Source organism: Peromyscus eremicus, unplaced genomic scaffold, assembly GCF_949786415.1.
Source record: "Peromyscus eremicus unplaced genomic scaffold, PerEre_H2_v1 PerEre#2#chr22_unloc_1, whole genome shotgun sequence".
In the NCBI taxonomy this organism is placed as follows: Eukaryota; Metazoa; Chordata; class Mammalia; order Rodentia; family Cricetidae; genus Peromyscus; species Peromyscus eremicus.
This window is the reverse complement of record NW_026734286.1, coordinates 11,421,518-11,439,923: the sequence shown is the minus strand read 5'-3', so window position 1 is coordinate 11,439,923 and position 18,406 is coordinate 11,421,518. Positions and strand designations below refer to the sequence as shown.

The window sequence follows — 18,406 nt, the reverse complement described above, 5'->3', positions numbered from 1 at the left end:
CACTGTCCACGACAGTTTATTCTATATACAAACATGACTCTGTATACTGCAATTAAATAGCGTAGAACGTGCGCCCCGCGTCCTGAGCCGCCACCTGCGAGTCCGGGCCTGGGCGCTCGGCCCCGCGCGGGCGCCGTGTGGAAGGCACTGGGGAGCACCAGGCGGCTGGCAGCCACGCGCCCACCGCACCTCGCTGCCCTGTCCCGGCCGCGTCCAGAACCTTCGCCGCCAGCCCCTCTCCCTGCAGACCACAGCGCTCTCGGGCTCCGGCCGCGGCCCCGCCGGGAGCCGGTCACGGCGGCGTGGCTTTCAGGACCCGGCAGGCGCGGGCGCATCCTCCGGAGGGACCCCGGGGTCGGGGCGCGCGCTGTCCGGGGTGCTGGGGGCCGCCGGCCGCCGCTCCAGCAGCGAGGCGCTCAGCCCCGACAGGAAGGAGGCGTCCGAGATGATGGCGGCCGTCTCGGCCACCCAGCCGAGGTCGCTGCCCGACACCGCGGCCGCGGCGCCCAGCGAGCCGGGCCCGGGTGCCCCGCCGGCGGGCGCAGAGCTGGAGCCGGGGCCCAGCGCGAGCTGAGGGCTGGGGTCGGGGTCGGCCGGGGAGCCCGAGTTGTTGTTGAGGTCGTCGGGCAGCGCCGTGGGCGTCCCGGGGCCCAGCTGCGGCATCTGCAGCAACATCTCCTGGATGCGGATCTGCTGCAGGATGGCCGGCAACTCGTAGTGGTGGAAGAAGTAGATCATGGAATGCTGCGGGGTCAGGGAGAGGCCGTGAGGCCGCCCGCCTGGCCGCCCGCCCGCCCGCAGTGAGGCCACCGGTCTGGGGACGCGGGGTTGGGCGGGGCGGGGTGGGGGCCTGACCTGGATGAAGAGCCAGGAGGTGACCAGGGCCAGGCTGCTGTACTGTCCGTTGAAGCGGTAGTGGTAGGCGTAGAAGGCGAAGTGGTACAGGTAGAAGAACCTGCGGGGGCGGGAGAAGCTGCCCTGCCAGACAGGCCCCGCCCCGCCGGTCCCCGGCCCCGCCCAGGCCCCACCCCGCCCAGGTCCCCCGGCCCCGCCCCTCCCGGTCCCGGCCCCGTTCCCCGCGCACCTCAGCCAGTGCCGCTTGCTGGTGTTGGTGTGGCAGCAGATGGCGTCGTACTGGTCGGCCAGCCACACGATGAGGATGATGTAGAAGGCCGTGGTGGTGTCGTTGAAGAACTCGGACATGATGGCCTCCATCCCTGCGGGGACACGCGGCGGGGTTGGCGCGGGCGGGGCGGGGCGGGGGCGGGGGCGCGGCGGGGGTCCTCACCGACGAGGGCCAGGATGACGGTCAGCAGGGGCGCTGCGGGGAAGGCGATGGCCATGTTCATCTCCAGCATCTGCAGCAGGTCCACTGCGGGCACAGGGCGGCCGCCCGTGAGGGCCTGGGGAGAGCCCACCCCACCCCCGGCCGGCCGGGACTCACCGATGAAGACGAAGATCTGGTGGTGCGAGTAGCGCAGCAGCATGGACACACTGAGGGTCTGCGGGCGGGCGGCGGCGGGGCAGGGTCAGGGGGGCGCCCGGCCGAGGCCCGCCCGCAGGCGCTCCCCGGGGCCAGCCACTCCCTCACTCACAAAGATGACCATGATGACGAAGGCCGCCAGGTAGGACGTGCGCGCCATCCACATGCTGACAAAGCGGTAGTGCTCCCCGGACACCACATTCCTCAGGAAGCCTGCGGGGCGGCGGCGGCCGTGAGCGGGGGCAGCCGCACCCGCCCCTCCCGCCCTCCCTCCCGCCCGCCCCTCTCCTCCCGCCCCTCTCCTCCCTCCCGGAGCCCACCCTTGTTCTCCTCGTTCTCCGCCAGGCCCTTCACACTCGACATGAGGATGTCATCGTAGCCCAGGAACTCGTCCAGCAACAGGCGGCTAAAGCGGTCCCCGAAGCACTGGTCGCGCGTGGGGTCTGTGAGTACACGGGGTGGACACTGGTCACAGCGGCCAGGGAGCCCCGCAGCTGGGCGGTCCTAGCCGCAGCCGCCCAGGACGCCCGGGGCCTCACCTAGGGTGACCACCATGACGGGGATGCTCAGGCGCTGGCGCGTGGCCTGCGACAGCCGCAGGAAGCCGTATTCCAGGGAGTACTCCACAATGTACTCGTCCTGCGGCCACACTGCAGAGACAGGGACGCAGGGTCAGCTGGCCCCACCCTCAGCACAGCCCGCCACCTTCCCCCCGGGGGCCGGGGACCACACACCTTTTGACGGCGTCTCGGGGAAAGGGAAGTCCTGGCTGTCGTTAAGGGCATCTGTGCCACCTGGCGGCTTGAACACCTTGGGCTCGATGTCCAGCTCAAACTGCAGGCACAGGGACCAAGCTATCAGGGAGCCTGCAGGGGCAGTCCCCAGCGCCCACCGGGTGGGTGACCCACCGCTCACCTTGATGGAGCTATTGGTGAACATCTCCACAGTCAGCTCCTCCTCCTCCTCCAGCTCCAGGCCCCCTGGCTCCAGCTCCAGGCCGCTGAGGCCCCCCTCACAGAACTGCAGGACCACGGGTGCCCGGCTTGAGTTGTGGCGCACCTCCACCCTCAGAACGCCCTCCCGCGGCCATCGATCTCGAACATGCTCCAAGCAGTTGATGGGCGACCGGGAGAAGACAATGTGTATATAGGCCAGCACGAAAAGCACAAACAGGGCCTGGGTGTGGGGAGAGGGCAGTCAGCAGGGCAGAGGGACGCCCATCCTCTCCCAGACAGGGTGGCCCTGGCTGCCTGTGCCTGCTTGGGGCCCAGGTGGCCCAGGTCCCCACTGCAAGGGTTCTCTGTACCCGCTCCGCAGTTTCGTGGACTCAAAAGCTGCCTTTGGGGACCCCAACCCTACTGCTGCTCACTGACAGGGCCCTGATCTCACCGCCTAAGAACAGCCATTGTCCCCAGCAAGGCACCCTCTGCCCTGTTCCAGGGACCTGCTCTGGTGGGGCCCAGGCACCTCAGCAGGACCAGGCTGCCCTGCCTGGCAAATGTAGCTTCACCTGGAAAGGGATAATGGCCACTCTTGCTGGTAACCCTGCACCCAGGAAACCCTGGGCCATGTTGGGGACTGGGGTAGCTCTTGGCATGGAATGGGTGGAAGGCAAGGACTCTGCTCAACACCCTCAGGGCCCAGGATGCCCTGCTGAGACCACCCCAGCCCCAGATGTTCAAGTACAGGTTAAGAAAGGAAAAAACAAAAACATATGGGCCATGAGATGGCTCAGTTAGTACAGGTGCTTGCCACTAAGCCCAGAAACCTGAGTTCGATCCCCAGGACATACACACAAGCTAGGAGCAATCTGATACCTGCAAGCTGTTCTCTGACCTCCACATGCACTCTGCGGGATGCATGCTCCCACATCCATATGTATTCACACACAATAAACAAATAAAATGTGATTTTTGTTGTTGCTGTTTTTTGTTTTCTGAGGCAGGGTAGCCCTGGTTGGCCTAGAACTCAGAGATCTGCCTGCCTCTGCCTCCTGAGTGCTGGGATTAAAGGTGTGTGTCACCACCACCTGGCTACAAATTTTTTAAAAGTCACAATTACTTAATATTACTTATTGACCTCAAATACCCCTAGGCTGGAGCACAGTCATTCAAGAGGTCCCAACCTCCCCTTTCTCTACTGTGTGGGTGACTGTGGGTTGTGACCCCTTGCAGGGAGGGGTTGACAACCCTTTCACAAAGGGTCACCTAAGACCACCGGAAAGTGCAGATATTTTTCCATTACAATTCATAACAGTAGCATAATTACAGTTATGAAGTCACAACAAAACATGAAGTTACCACAACATGAGGAACTGTATTACAGGGTCGCAGTATCAGGAAGGTTGAGAACCACTGCCCTAACCCACATCAGATGGACGTTAGGGATGTCCTACATGTGCCATGCACTCTGTGGGCCTGTCCAGGGTAACCTCCTCTGTGGCCTCTACTAACTAACGCCTTAGCTTTCCACCTATTTCTGCTGGCCAGTACAGACCCGTCTGTCTACAGATCCATGAGAACCAGGACCCTGGCCCGATAAGGTGGTATCGAGGGTACAGTGATGGGAGTCACCAGAGTCATGACAGTCTTGGACAGCCTTGAATGTCCAATGTATGCACTCAAATCCCTACACTCTTCAGGGACGAGACTGGACTCCCCAGCTCTAATCCCAGGAGACTCTACCATGGCAAGCAGAACAGTACCCTCCCCATCTGCTGTGGTAGCAGCGCAGGGGACATAAGGAACCTAAGGCCAGAACCAGGCAGGACCTTCCTTCTGCAGTCTGGAGACAGAGCTGGGTCAACAAAGCACCCAGCTCTCCTAGTGCTGACCTGCCGGGATGCAGAGCAGGCAGAGGGGGGCAGCCCTGGGATTGAGACCAAGGCTAGAGTCCTGAGCTAGCCACACCTGAAGCCGACACCCACCGCTGTGAACTGCGAGGCTCTCCTGGGCAAGAAATGGATTTCTGTATCAAGTGTCATGAAGTCTGCCACCCCAGGCTGAGCCTGGAGGCAGCGGCTCCTGCCAGCCAGGCCCACGACTGGGAGCAAGCAGGCCTAGAGTCGGAGGGAGGTGGCCACTGGACAGGTGGACATATCCTGGGTCCTCTTCACACCACAGCTACTCTGGCCACTCAAGTCCCCACCTGTCACTGAGCTAGTGTCTGGCATCCCACTCAGGCCCTGGGGCCACTCCTCTGCTCATCTGCCCACTCTGTGCCACAGAAACAGGCACTCAGCTTGGTCACACTGGCCTGGGAGGGCGGCATGCTGTCACCTCCTGCAGATACCTCAGTGCCACCACCCAGGGTTCTCAGGACATCCCATACCCTATGAGCAGGTGGGTGTCTCGCTGTCACCCCAGTCTGCTGTCTGGGGCTGCCAGCCTACCTGCCCAGTGGGAAGACAGGCCTGTGGTGGGTACAGAACACCAGCCTCAGCCGGGATTCCAATCCCGGCCCACCAAGGGTCTCCACTGAGCTGCTGCCGTTGCTGCCCCTGGCCCTTCACACCTGCCCACGTCCTAAGGCACCACACAGTGTCCCTTCACCCCACGGTCACCCACGCGACATGCTGCTTAGCCAGGCACCTGGGCCTGTAAGTTAGGTCTGTCTCTCCAGTCTCTGAATCTGTCAAGCCAGCCGCTCTCCCTGTACTTCTGCAGGAGCTGACGCCCAGCGGGGTGGGGACAGGGTGCAGGGTGGTATAGGTCTGGCAGGCCCTGGCCGTCAGGCAGCCCCATCTATGAAGGCTGGAAGCTGGGCAGGCAGGATGGGCAGGAAACACAGCAACAGGGCTCCCTGAAACCTCAGCAGCCCCAGAGGCCTGTTTGTCTCAATTAAGAAAGCTTGGGGTTGGGGTTGCCGGGCGGTGGTGGTGCACGCCTTTAATTCCAGCACTGGGAGGCAGAGCCAGGCGGATCTCTGTGAGTTCGAGGCCAGCCTGGTCTACAGAGCGAGTTCCAGGACAGGTACCAAAACTACACAGAGAAACCCTGTCTCGAAAAACCAAAAAAATAAATAAATAAAATAAATAAATAAAAAAAGAAAGAAAGCATGGGGTCAGTTGTCATCCAACAGATCCCCTGGCTCTGATCATGCGTCTGGCACCCGGCGCTGAGGGCCACCACCGGAGATTCTGAGGGTGTAGAAGGCAGGAGGAGAGGCCACTGGCTTATCTACAGACCATGGACTAGAGACTGAAGGGTCCCCACAGCCGTCCGGAGCGTGTGCCTGAGCCACCTCTATGAAACCCCAAGCCCTGGGCAGAGGCAGGAACCAGCCCCACCTTCACGCACGCCATGTGAAGAAAGGGCAGTGACCTCCAACATCACCATTCCCGCCACCATGCCACGCCCCCAACACCGGATGGCCCTGCCAGCTCCTCTCAGAGGGCTGTCCTATGCAAGACGCCCAGGGAGACAGCCTGGTGCCCATCCCTCCCGAGCAGCCTTTGGGACTGAGAACCCAGTGCCTCCCAGGAAGACAGCAGAAGACTGCCGGGGCAGGTGTTGGCAGCTGGAACGTCTCGGCAAGGCTCAGGCAGGCGTGAGGCCCCTGGCCACCCTGGGCACTGACTGTGCCTCTGCTGCTGACCCTGGTGAGGGGTCTGAGAACAGCGAGAGAAGGACAATGGCACCGGGGGGCAGGGCTGCTCCCGGGGAGGCCCAGGGTGGGGTTGGTGGGCATGACAGGTGGGACGGGGCGGAGGCTCTGGGCAGGATGGGAGTGACGGGTGCGAGGGTGGCCCTCCAAGGTCCCGTCCCGGAGGACACCGGGCTCCGGTCTGGGCTCCCAGGCTGCAGAGTCAGAGGTCAAAGGGGAGGAGGAGGCGGGGCCTGGAGGCCGGGGAAGTGGGGGCCGACCAAGGGCTGGACCTGCGGGAAGGCTGACATCGGGGTACGCGGGCGTCGGGGGTCAGGTGCCCAAGCCGCGGGGACGGGCGGGTGGCGGGCCGCGGGGGTCACAGGTCGGGGGTCAGAGGTCACCTTGAGCAGAACGAAGAACTCGAAGAGGCGGCGGAAGGCCGGCGGGAACAGGCGCGAGTAGGTGACCGCCATCTTGAAGAAGAGCGCGTGGAAGAGCCGGTCGCGCACGTTGATGAGCGGGTTGGGGTTGAGGTTGGGGCCGCGCGGGCCGCGCACGGGCGCCGCGCCGCCGCCGCCGCCGTTGGGCCCGGGCCCCGGGGCCGCCGCGTGCTCCGACATCACCGCCCCGTGTCTCCCCGGCGGCCGCCGGCCGCCCCCCGCCGCGTCCCGGCCGCCGGATCCCCACTCCGCCCCCGGCCGCCGCCGCCTGCGCCTCCGCTCGCGTCCGTCCGGCCCGCGACGCCGGCGAGAGCGCCGGGCCAGAGCGCCGCCCGTGCGCAGGGCACGCTGGGATCGCCGCGGCCGCCCCAGGAGGGCGGGCTTCCGGGCCGGAGGGCCGGGGCTATAAGGCGGAGGGGCGGAGCCTGGCCGCTTCTCACGCGCTGCGTACCGGTCACGTCATGCTGAGGGGCGGAGCCACGTGGAGTCCAGTGTATGTTCCTAGTGCTTCCTAAGGCCGTGGCCCGGCTGGGGTCGCGTGCCGCGGCTCATTTGTCTTGGACTTCGCAGTAACGGACTTCACATTGCCTTGGACAATGTTGTCGCGTCCAGTCCGTTTATTCGTGTAGGTTAGCCGCAGCCGGGCTGAGGGGATGCGGTCGTTTGCATTGGGCTTTCGCTAAGCTGCGGCAGCAACTGTGCAGAGGGATTCACTAGGACCGACTCCGCGAGGGGGCGGGGCGACATGCCCGGTCATTTGCATGTGGCTTCCTATTAGCGGCGACTCCGAGGGGGCGGGGTCTTAGGTAGCACGTCGCTGAGGGGCGGAGTCCGGTGAGGAAGTTATTAGCATAGGGATCCGCATTAGCCCACCTTGCGCGGGGGTTTCGTGACACCTGCTCATTAGCATAACGTTTCCCATTGGTTGCGTCAGCGCTGAGGGGGCGGAGTTTATGGGCGAGCTTATTAGCATGGAGTTTCACCAGAGCACCTTACAACGCTGGAGTCTGCGCGGCCGGGTCGGGGCTACGGGTGGGGGGCGGAGCCTCGTGATGCCTGTCTTATTTGCATATAGCTTCCCAGAAGGCTCCGTGGGTGAAAGTGCTGTTTAGAGTGCTATATTAATCAACATATAGGACCTTTTTATGCACGGATACTCACGGTCAGCCCATTCTAAAGGTTGTTTTTTAGTTTGGCGTCCGAAAATATTACATTAAACACGAACACACAAAAAAGGTGCCCCCCCCCCCAGTAAAATTGCCCTATGTGAAAAATATTACTTCTCTTTGCCTTTAAATGGCTGGGTCGGGCCGTTGTTGGTCGTGCTCGCTTCGGCAGCACATATACTAAAATTGGAACGATACAGAGAAGATTAGCATGGCCCCTGCGCAAGGATGACACGCAAATTCGTGAAGCGTTCCATATTTTGGGCCTTTTGCTCCCGAATCGGCCCGGGAAGTCGCCCAAGTCCCGCTTCCTGGTTCCGAAGCCGCCTGCCGCCGCCACCCTCAGGACGCGGGCGCTCTTCGAGCGTCTGCCGCATGCACGAACGGAGGTGTCAGGTGCACCTCCGGCGTGAGGAAGCACCGCGGTCGCGGGGAGCGAGACTGCGCGGCCGGGGCTGCAGGAGCCCGCTGCTCGGGGCCGGGGCTGCAGGAGCCCGCCTCCCGGCTTTCCGAGTGCTCCGAGTCCTCGGCGGCGCGGGCACCTTGCACACAGTAGGCACCTGATAAACACACAGTCGGAGCACACACGTCACTTGCTAGAAGTAACCCAGTGTCCCTGGGTGCCCAGGGCCCGGCCAGCCTGTCCGCCCGCCCCGTCACTCACGCCCCGCAGCCCTGCAGGCCAGCTGCGGCCGAGGGATGGCGCTTTGGTTTCTTCTATTTACTTTGTGAGTAAGGGGTCTCGCCATGTACCCCAGGCTGTCCCGGGACTCCGCGTGTGGACCAGGCTGGCCTCAAACTCAGAGATCCCCCTGCCTCCGCCTCCCTGTCGAGTCCCGGGTCCTGGCCAGCTTCCCGAAGCCGGAGCCAGAATTGCTAAGACGCCCGAGAGCTCTTCGCAAACACTGACCTGTCTGTTTTCAGACAAGGAGCCGGGAGCGCAGAGCCCTCATAAATCCGCAGCGTCACCGTGAGACGGAAGCAGCACCGGAACCCAGGCTCCGCCGCGCGGGGAAGCCTGCACCTTCGTTTGGAGGGGGGACAGGGACAGGGTCTCCTGCAGGCCGGGCTTGTAGCCCAGGCTGGCCCGGAGCTCGCTCTGTAGACCAGGCTGGCCGGGAACTCGCTCTGTAGCCCAGGCTGTCCCGGAGCTCGCTCTGTAGCCCAGGCTGGCCCGGAGCTCGCTCTGTAGACCAGGCTGGCCCGGAGCTCGCTCTGTAGACCAGGCTGGCCGGGAACTCAGAGATCCGCCTGCCTCTGCCTCCCAAGATTAAAGGTGTGGGATTTTAAATTCCATTAATTTGAGATCTCAGGTCAAAGTTCTAATACATCAAGCTGCCAGAAGCCCAGGACCTTGGATTCTGGGGTCCGAGGTTCTGGGATCACCTGGCAGCGGGGCGGGGTTTGAATGCGGCCTGCGATCCACGTGCGTGGAATGGGGTTCCTCGTTTGAGTGTTTAGAAAGCGAGTCTGAGCTCAGAGGTGGGACAGGAGGGAGCGCCCGGCCGTGCTCCCGGGTGGGAACAGAGCCGTGGGAACAGCTCACGGCTCTTCAGCTCCCGTCCAGCCCCGCTGAGAAATGGCTGAAGCTAGGTTGATTTACTCGGTTTTTTAAATGAAGAAATTTCAGGTCGGTGGTAGTAACTAATCCCAGCACTCGGGAGGCAGAGCCAGGCTCTGTGAGTTTGAGTCCAGCCTGGGCTACAGAGCGAGATCCAGGACAGCCAGAGTGACACAGAGAAACCCTGTATCGAAGAAAAACCAATAAATAAATAAATAAATATGCATGTGTGTCTGTGCACCACGTGTGTGTACAGTATCCACAGGTCAGAAGGGGCGTCACCTCCCCCCCACCCCAGCTGGAGTCACAGGCCATTGTGGGCCGCCTCTCTGGAACCTACTTTGTTTAATTTGTTTGTTTGTTTTTCGAGACAGGGTTTCTCTGTGTAGTTTTGGTGCCTGTCCTGGATCTCACTCTGTAGCCCAGGCTGGCCTCGAACTCACAGAGATCCCCCTGCCTCTGCCTCCCGAGTGCTGGGATTAAATGCGTGCACCACCGCCGCCCTCCTTGTTTAATTTTTTAAAGATTTATTTTATTTTTAAGTATGGGGGGCGGGTGAGGGGTGTGCCCTGGAGATGGAGAAAGAGGCAGACAGGGCGGGCTGGAGAGACGTCTGTCTGTCCAGTGGTTAGAGCATCGGCTGCTCGCACAGAGCACCTGGGTGGGGCGGCTGCAGTCACCCTTAAGCCCCGCTGAGCCTGGTTCCCCATACACACGGCCATCCTGCTTCGTGCCTGCTCCCGGGAACCCGCGCTGTCCCCAGCTCAGGGCGACCTCACAGCCCCCACCCCAGAGGAAGGATTTGTCCCCAACCGCCGCCATGCAGAGGTGGGAAGGAAGCCCCCTTCTCCTGCTCGATCTTCAGGAGGATAGATCTGAAACCCAGTGTTCCTGGGGCTTCTCCGTCTGCACTCCGGGCAGCACCCCGAGCTGGGATCCCTCGGGAATCCGTGTCACCCACAGAGGGACGGACCTGTTTGTTTTGAGGCAGGGTCTCAGGTAGCCCAGGTTGGCCTGGCTGACCGCGAACTCCTGACCTCCCAGCTGTGGGGTGACAGGCAGGCGCCACCACACCTGATCGTTTATTCATTCGTTGATGAACTTACTGAAAACCCACTGTACGCCAAGCCTGTCCTCAGGGCACCTCATGACCCTGTCCTCTGCCATTCCACGCTCACAAGAGGGCCGGCAACCCTCAGCCTCAACTCACAGGCCCTCCTGGCAGCCTGTCCCCAACCGACGCCTTTGGCCTTTCCGTGTTCTCCCACCCTCCATGTTTTTGCGCCCTTTATTCTACCAGAAGGCCTTTTCATTTTGGACGGAGAAACTCCTACTCATCCGTCAATGCCCTAGCTCCCTTGGCCTCCTCCTCTGAACTAGCCTGCCCGGATTCCTGTCTACATCCCCCAGACAACCAGGGAGGAAACCATCTGCTAAGCGCCGGCTGCGGCAGAGAGGGCTCTCATTCCAGATTTCAGGGTTTGGGGGTCCCACCCAGCAGTTCCCCATCTCTCACTGCGGTCCAGGGCGGGGAGGTGAACTGACACCCGGACTGGGTAGGAACCCCATGCCCCTGGCTGCCTCAGTTTCCCGTCACTCCGAAGGGAGCGGTGTTCCCTTCCCCTCCCGACCCGCCGGGATGCTGGGTGGCTCCGGCGGGCGGGCGGGTCCCCGGTGGCCGCGGGGGGCTCAGGAAGCCGCGGCCACAGGAATTCGGCGCTTCCACGCCTTATAAGGACATTTGCTCCGCCAGCCAATGGGCGGCGGGGGCGGCGCTGGGCCCTGTCCCGGGCCGCCCGCCCGCCCCGCGCCCCGCGCCGGTCGGTCGGTCGGTCCCTGGTCTGCCGGTCGGTCCCGCGCCGGTCGGTCCCGCGGTCCCCGCCATGAGCTCCACGCAGTTCAACAAGGGTCCGTCCTACGGGCTCTCGGCCGAGGTCCGGAACCGGGTGAGTGGGCGCGGGGCTCGGCCCCGACACCCGAGGACGGGGGGCGCCCCGGTAAGCCGGCGGGCTCGGGGGCCCGGGAGAAGGGGACCCCGCTGCTCTGCACCCGGGGTGCCTCCTGCAGCCCCGCCCCCGGACATCCCGCACCCCGGGCCCCCGGGGGCGCTTCCTGCACCCGGAGCTCCTAGGAGGATGGAAGCAAGACCCCGGAGAAGGCGAGCGGGCGGGGTCCGGGGGGACCGACCCCTGCGCCCCGCGCCCCTGAGCCCCGCGCCCCGCGCCCCCTGCGCCCCGCGATCCCTGCGCCCCCTGCGTCCCGCGCCCCTGCGCCCCGAGATTCCTGCGCCCCCGTGCCCCTACCCCTGCGCCCCGAGATCCCTGCGCCCCGCGACCTCTGCGTCCTGCGCCCCGCGACCCCCGCGACCCCTGCGCCCCGCGACCCCCGCCACCCCGTCTGTAGTACCTGGCGACACCCCCCCCCCCGCACTTAAGTTGGGGACGGGAAGGGGGCGGGCCCGGGCCTTCTCAACAGGGTGTGGCCCCCTCCGGGGACTCACCCCACACCTGACGGAGGGCGCACTTGGGGTAGCCTTGAACGCAGCGGGGCATCACCAGTGCCCAGGGGCAGGTCACACCGCCAGGCGCCCCAGGCTGACGACGGGGGGCGGGGGACACTGCCAGCTCAGGCCTGACTCCGAAACCCCCGGGTAGACCCGCCAGCGCACCCGCCCGCCCGGCACCTGGGAGTGCCGGGTTCACGGTCGGCGAAGCCGGGCACCTGCCTGGGCACGCTGAAGCTGCCAGCCGGGCACCTGCGGCCCGCGGCACCTGCCAGGTCCCCAGCAGGGCGCGGGAGGCATGCCTGCCTCGCCGGGTACTTAGATGCCACCTGTGTCGCTGTCCTGTCCTCGGCCTGCCAGGCCGAGCTGCCGTCTCAGGGAGGGCTCAGGGAGGTGGCTCTAGCGCCCCGGAGACGCACAGCAGGCGCGGTCCGAGGGCCCTGACCGATTCCTGCGGGGGGTGGGGGGTGCTGGACACCTCCCCGGAACTGAGGAAGTGAGACTGAGGAAAGCCCCAAGGACGGAGTGGGGCGCGGGGAGGGCAGGTCAGTCCCCGCTACCCAGGGGATGAGGTCGGGGATTCTGGCTGACTGCGGAGCTGCGAGCGGGGATGGCCTCGGCCAGCCCCGCAGGGGGTCACGAAGGGTTGCATCCTCCACCGGGAGGTGAGCCCAGAGGCCGGTGTGCCTGACCCACGTGCCTCAGTTTACCCCCTGGCCGGCCCCATATCCGGTGGGGCTTTATTCAGTCCGGTTGAGGGTCCTGGCCACTGGGGAACAGCTGGTTCTGATTTAGACCCGGGAGGCCAGCGCATTCCTCGTAGTTTGTGGCCGGCGGGCTGGAATGCGCTGAAGGACGGCCGGGGAGGGAGGTGGCCGCAGCGGGCGGGGCTCTGCCCCCCTCCTTGGCCCTCGGAGCCTCTAGGGACGTGGTCCGGCTGGACCTGGCACGTCTGGCATCCCGGGCCAGCCCCTGCTCATTCCTGCGGGACTGGGCGGCTCCTGGACGTGGGAGCAGCTGGTCCTCGCCGCCCGCCGCCTTTGTCTCCTCTGTGAGCAGCTAATCCCACTTGAAAGGGTTTAAAAAGACAGGAATGGGGAGGGGGCTCCTGTCAGCAAGCAACCTGTCCAGATGAGATGGGAACTGGCCGGGTGGTGGCGGTGGTGGCGCACGCCTTTAACCCCAGCCCTCGGGAGGCGGAGGCAGGAGGATCTCTGTGAGTTCGAGGCCAGCCTGGTCTACAGAGTGAGAGCTAGGACAGCCAGGGCCACACAGAGAAACCCTGTCTCAGAGACAAAACAAAACAGAAAACGGGCAGCTGAGGCCTGGGGAGCCGAGAACCCCCTGTGGTCCTGCACATGGCAGGAGCTGGGCCCACAAGGACAGCTCTCTAGGGCCCTCCAGTCCCCTGGGGGAGGATGGAGAGGAAGATCCCGGCATGACTCCTGCCTGCCCAGGCCTGAGATGCCCCCGCAGGGGTGGGCAGGTGGGAGCCCATGGGAAGTGGGTGTGTATGGGGGAATCTGAGGGCTTTTTTTTTGTTGTTGTTTTTTTTTTTTTTTTTTTTTTAAAGATTTTATTTATTTATTCTGTATACAGCATGTATGACTGCAGGCCAGAAGAGGGCGCCAGATCTCATCACAGATGGTTGTGAGCCACCATGTGGTTGCTGGGAATTGAACTCAGGACCTCTGGAAGAGCAGTCAGTGCTCTTAACCCCTGAGCCATCTCTCCAGCCCCCTTGTTGTTGTTTTTTAACCCAGTCATGTGGAGACAGTCCACCTGGGGAGGCCTATCAGCTGAAATATTGCTAGGCCATGAAAAAGAACAGGCCTCTGGTGGACACTGCCATGTTAGCACCTTCTGGACTCTGTCCTCAGTGAGGACAGATTGAAGTCAGACTCCAAAGCCCCTGGCACATAGGAAGTGCCCGGAATGGGTGAAGCCAGAGGCAGGAGCCAGGCTGGGTGTGTAGCTCAGTTAGCAGAGTGTTCGAGTTTCCTCCCAAGCACTTCACGGTGGCACACAGGTGTCATCCCAGCTCTGGGAGGTGGAGGCAGGGGGATTGTTCAGGGTCATCTTCAGCTATACAGTAATTCAAGGCCAGCCTGGGCTACATGAGACCCTCTGTCCCGTCTTCCCCTGCTGTCTTTGGCCTCATTCATCTGAAAGCTTTGGAAGGTGTGTTTGCGCCCCAGCTCAGCCCTGTGCTCTTTGCTCCTCAGCTCCTGTCCAAATATGACCCCCAGAAGGAAGCCGAACTCCGCAGCTGGATTGAGGGACTCACGGGCCTCTCCATCGGCCCTGACTTCCAGAAGGGTCTGAAGGATGGGGTCATCCTGTGCACGTGAGTGCTCACAGGCACATAGGCCTCAGCCTTAGTGTTCTGTGCTGCGTGGCTTGCTGTGCATTTCCAGTTTGTTTTTCCTATTTCTTGTCTTATTGCATAGTCTCTCTTTTACTTTTCATTCTCTTGGCTTACTTCTTGTCCTTACTTTATTTTATTTAGGACTTACTTCATTTATGTGTGTGTGTGTGTGTGTGTGTGTGTGTGTGCGCGCGCGCGCGCGCGCGCGCGCGCCTGTGTTAGGGCCTGTTAGGGCCTGTGTGCATCTGTGTGTATGTGCACATGAGTGCACTTCCCTCAGAGGCCAGAGGAGGGCACTCCGATCCCCTGGAGCTGGCTATGAGCCATCTGACATGAGTGCTGGGAACTGAACCCAGGGCGTGGAACAGCGACAAGCACCCTAACCTCTCAGCCCTCTGTCTGGCCGCTGGTTGCCTTTCCCTGCAGTATTCAGTCTCTGGTCTCATTTGTCTGTCCCTGTCTGAGGTTTCCTTGTCCTATGGCATTCTCTACATGCCCCGACTGTGAGCAGTCCTCCCCTAGGCCTTCTCCTTCCGGCTTCAGTGGCTAATGCTTCTGGAAGTTTCTCCATGCTATGCATCTGCCCTAGGAAGATTCCACAGTTGTGCACATTAAAAAAAAAAAAAAAAAAAAAAAAAAAAAAAAAAAAAAAAACCATAGGGCTGGAGAGATAGCTCAGAGGTTAAGAACACTGGCTGTTCTTCCAGAGGTCCTGAGTTCAATTCCCAGCACCCACATGGTGGCTCACAACCATCCGTAATGAGATCTGGTGCCCTCTTCTGGCCAGCAGGCAGAACACTCACTGTATACATAATAAATAAGTAAGTAAATGTTTAAAAAAAAAAAAAAACAGTCAAAATTCTCAGATTCCCCTAAAACCCCACGGTTCAAGATTACATTCCTAGCATCCATGGTCAACAGCTTTGTTTGCTGGGTAGCTAAAGGGAAACTGAGGCTGGGTAGAGGCTTCATGAGCTTGCTGAGGTCGGGATGCCAATGGAGGGTCCTGGGTCATTTCTTCCCAGACTCATGAACAAGCTGCAGCCAGGCTCTGTCCCCAAGATTAACCGCTCTATGCAGAACTGGCACCAGGTGAGGGCTGGCGAGTAGCAGTGGGAACGGCCTGCCCAGCCCACGTGCACACCAGCGTCCCTGCTCACTGCTCTTCCCCTGCCTCCTCCCAGCTAGAAAACCTCTCCAACTTCATCAAGGCCATGGTCAGCTATGGCATGAACCCCGTGGACCTGTTCGAGGCCAATGACCTGTTTGAGAGCGGGAATATGACGCAGGTGCAAGTGTCTCTGCTTGCACTGGCGGGAAAGGTAAGGTCCAGAGAGGGTTGGTGGGCAGCCCAGTGTCACACAGCGAGGAGCTGGTGTCAACGCGCAGATGAGCCAGACAAACACAAGCCACTCCGTCTGATGTGAGAGGCAGGGAGGGGAGAGATTTGCTGTCTAGAATCTCCCACCTTTCAACAAGAAACTGGAAAGGTGGGTAGAACAGGGTTTAAGGCCGAGGGCACAGCAAGGTGGCAGAGAGGCCACCAGGAGTCCCTGTGTGTGGGGTTGGATGGGTGGCTTGGGTCTGAAGGGCAGGGCCGGGCACCTGTAGGAACTGGATATGTTTCTGGGGCGTTGTATCCACTGAACCTGAATTCAGGGTCCCTGGCCCCCCTCACCCCCACCCAGGCCAAGACCAAGGGGCTGCAGAGTGGTGTGGACATCGGGGTCAAATACTCAGAGAAACAAGAGAGGAATTTTGATGACGCCACCATGAAGGCCGGCCAGTGTGTCATTGGGCTGCAGGTAGGTGCCGCAGCAGCCTGGACATGCCCTGGCCCCTTGAATTCCAGGGAGGGTCTAGGCCAAAGGTTCTCAGCCTGTGGGTCACGACCCCTTTGGGCCCGAACGACCTTTCCCCGGGGGTTTCATATCAGATATTTACATTATGGTTCCTAACAGTAGCAAAATTAGTTGTGAAGTAGAAACGAAAATAATTTTATGGTTGGGGGTCACCAGAACACGAGGAACTGTATTAAAGGGTCCCGGCGTCAGGAAGGCCGAGATCCGCTGCGCTAGAGCCTGGCAGCTGCACCCTGAACCCTGCCATGTCCCCTGCAGATGGGCACCAACAAGTGTGCCAGCCAGTCCGGCATGACTGCCTATGGCACCAGACGCCATCTCTACGACCCTAAGAACCACATCCTGCCTCCCATGGACCACTGCACCATCAGCCTCCAGATGGGCACCAACAAATGTGCCAGCCAGGTGAGTCCTGCCCCAGGCCCCGGCTGTCCCCCTGCCTCAGGGATTCTAGACTCAACTCTGTGTCTTGCTCACTGTGTGTGCTTTCAGACCTGACAACCCACCCGCTCTGTGCCTCGGTTTCCCCCAGATGTCCATCCGCATCTGATAGCCTCACTGGTTTTGTTAAGTTGAATGCCTGTGTCCCTGGGGTTTGGGGAACCTCAGACGTTGTGGAAGTCTCTGTCCCAGGTGGAGGGCTTCCTAGCTGCCAAGGAGAAAGTGGGACATGGATGTTTTATTCATTTTTGTGCAGAGGGCTGGGTTTGAGACAGGGCCGGGCTGTGAGACTCTCAGCAAGCCTGCCTCGGCCTCCTGAGTGCTGAGGTGTCAGGAGCCGGGCGAGGCGCAGCGTGGAGAGTGTTCTAGCATGCGTGAGGTTCTGGCTTCCATCCCAGCATGGCATAAACTGGGCAGTGACATGCTCGCCTGCCATCCCAGCACCCAGAAAGTGGAGGCAGGAGAATCAGGAGTTCAGAGTCATCCTTGGCTACATAGTGAGTTTGAGGCGAGCCTGGGCTACGTAAGACCCTTTCTCCAAACCAAAAACAAAAACGGTTTTAGCTAAGCTTTGGAAATCCTGTAGGGAACTGCAGGGGGGTGGATATCGAAGGAATTAAGAGGTCCCCCTTCTGAGCCCCTCCCCCTCTCTAGGTGGGCATGACGGCTCCAGGGACCCGCAGGCACATCTACGACACCAAGCTGGGTACCGACAAGTGCGACAACTCTTCCATGTCCCTGCAGATGGGCTACACGCAGGGCGCCAACCAGAGCGGCCAGGTCTTCGGGCTGGGGCGGCAGATATACGACCCCAAGTATTGCCCACAGGGCCCAGCAGCCGACGGGGCTCCCGTGGAGGGTGACGGCCGTGGCGAGGGCCCTGAGTACCTGGCCTACTGCCAGGAGGAGGCGGGCTACTGAGCACCCAAGGGTGCTGGCTCCCCACATCAGCATCCCTGTGCGCGTTTCTTTTCTTTCTTTTTTTTTTTTCTTCTGTGTTTTCATTGTGTTGTTTTGTTTTTTTGAAACTGGGCCTCACTTTGTGGCCCTCTCTGGTCTGGAACTCACTGCAATCCTCCTGCCTCAGCTCCTGAGGGCTGGAAGGACAGGCCTGCTTTAGCTATGCACCCTCTTCTCCCATCATGCCTTGCTTCTTTCCCAGGACTGACCCACCCAGCAGGGAACATGGGGTCCTCGATGGGGTAGCCAGGCTGTGGATTTCCCAGCAGGCTGTGGGAGAGGCTGGCCCCAAAGAGTTTCCGGTTTCTTCATCTCTTCAGTTTGTGGTTTGCGGACCCATAGAAATTGCAGGCAGTTTCAGTGAAAGAAAACAGGGGTTTTGTGTTTTGTTTGCCGCCCCCCCAGGTGTGGGGGTGCACCTGGGCCTTAAATACTGCGGCCTTCTGAGGGACTGCGTTTGTTTTCCCAAGACCCTCAGACCTCACTCTCCCTTGCCCAGTGGGGAAACTGAGGCCTGTGGCTGAGTGAGGCGATGCCTCTGGGTTTCCACCTCCCACCTCCTCCTGCACTGGGCCGATGAGCTGTGCTGGGCCCACCCGCCTCCGAAAGTGCCGCCCCTGACCCGCGGGGGCCCCTGCGCCGCCAGATAATGTGAAATATTGTGTGGACCAAAACCAATAAAAACCTCCGTTTCTAAGACTGAGGGGTGTTCCTGAAATTGGTGGTGACCGAGGGGGCCGTTTAGAAGCAGGGGCAAGCCAGGCACAAAAGTTGGGGGGAAGGAGGAGAAACTGAGGCCCAGTTGAAGGAATGATTTGAGGTCTGGACTAAGGTGGAGGAAGAGGCTGTCTCCCTCACAGCCTTCTTTGAACTCCTGTACATCCTCAAAAACCCAACTCTAAGGCCCCGTTTCCAGCTCTGCCCCTTCCCCGGGCCTGCAGAGCATGTGTCTACCCATCCCTGCTCCGTGCTCTTTACGGTTTTGTGAAATAAACCCGATTCTTCCCCCCACCCCCCACCCCGAGTGAGAAACAT

The 18,406-nt window shown here is 61.4% G+C and overlaps 2 protein-coding genes and 1 non-coding gene across 4 annotated transcripts; 2 read left to right on the top strand and 1 right to left on the bottom strand.

Annotated features, from left to right (window-relative positions):
• Positions 1-6,705, bottom strand: Tmem259 (transmembrane protein 259). Of its 2 annotated transcripts, XM_059251906.1 has the most exons (11): positions 6,472-6,705; positions 2,399-2,659; positions 2,218-2,317; positions 2,023-2,133; positions 1,804-1,926; positions 1,596-1,696; positions 1,445-1,502; positions 1,289-1,372; positions 1,085-1,217; positions 856-955; positions 1-744 (listed from the first exon to the last, which is right to left on the bottom strand). In XM_059251906.1, the coding sequence occupies exons 1-11, from the start codon at positions 6,688-6,690 to the stop codon at positions 310-312; spliced, it is 1,725 nt and encodes a 574-aa protein (XP_059107889.1). In that variant the 5' UTR covers positions 6,691-6,705; the 3' UTR covers positions 1-309. The 2 variants fall into 2 exon arrangements, with proteins under 2 accessions (XP_059107889.1, XP_059107888.1); XM_059251905.1 differs by having other exon boundaries at positions 1,289-1,502.
• Positions 6,706-7,832: 1,127 nt separating this feature from the next.
• Positions 7,833-7,939, top strand: LOC131900844 (U6 spliceosomal RNA). Its single transcript, XR_009376290.1, has one exon. It is a non-coding gene; the product is annotated as a U6 spliceosomal RNA (small nuclear RNA).
• A 3,110-nt stretch (positions 7,940-11,049) lies between these two features.
• On the top strand, positions 11,050-18,074 carry Cnn2 (calponin 2). The gene is made up of 7 exons (XM_059251832.1): positions 11,050-11,183; positions 13,966-14,087; positions 15,134-15,200; positions 15,293-15,430; positions 15,797-15,913; positions 16,229-16,375; positions 17,066-18,074. Exons 1-7 carry the CDS (start codon positions 11,121-11,123, stop codon positions 17,330-17,332), a joined length of 921 nt encoding a protein of 306 aa, XP_059107815.1. The 5' UTR covers positions 11,050-11,120; the 3' UTR covers positions 17,333-18,074.
• The last annotated feature ends 332 nt before the right edge of the window (positions 18,075-18,406 follow it).

What these genes read in the sequence shown, in the direction of transcription:
- Tmem259 (XM_059251905.1), bottom strand. Translation starts at nt 6,690, where the DNA reads ATGTCGGAGCACGCGGCGGCCCCGGGGCCCGGGCCCAACGGCGGCGGC. An exon ending in CGTCATGGTGGTCACCCTAG is followed by an intron (nt 1,927 to 2,022) that starts GTGAGGCCCCGG and finishes GTGTACTCACAG; the next exon opens with ACCCCACGCGCGACCAGTGC. An exon ending in AGCAAGCGGCACTGGCTGAG is followed by an intron (nt 956 to 1,084) that starts GTGCGCGGGGAA and finishes CCGCCCCCGCAG; the next exon opens with GTTCTTCTACCTGTACCACT.
- Cnn2 (XM_059251832.1), top strand. Translation starts at nt 11,121, where the DNA reads ATGAGCTCCACGCAGTTCAACAAGGGTCCGTCCTACGGGCTCTCGGCC. An exon ending in CGGCCGAGGTCCGGAACCGG is followed by an intron (nt 11,184 to 13,965) that starts GTGAGTGGGCGC and finishes TTTGCTCCTCAG; the next exon opens with CTCCTGTCCAAATATGACCC. An exon ending in CCAACAAATGTGCCAGCCAG is followed by an intron (nt 16,376 to 17,065) that starts GTGAGTCCTGCC and finishes CCCCCTCTCTAG; the next exon opens with GTGGGCATGACGGCTCCAGG.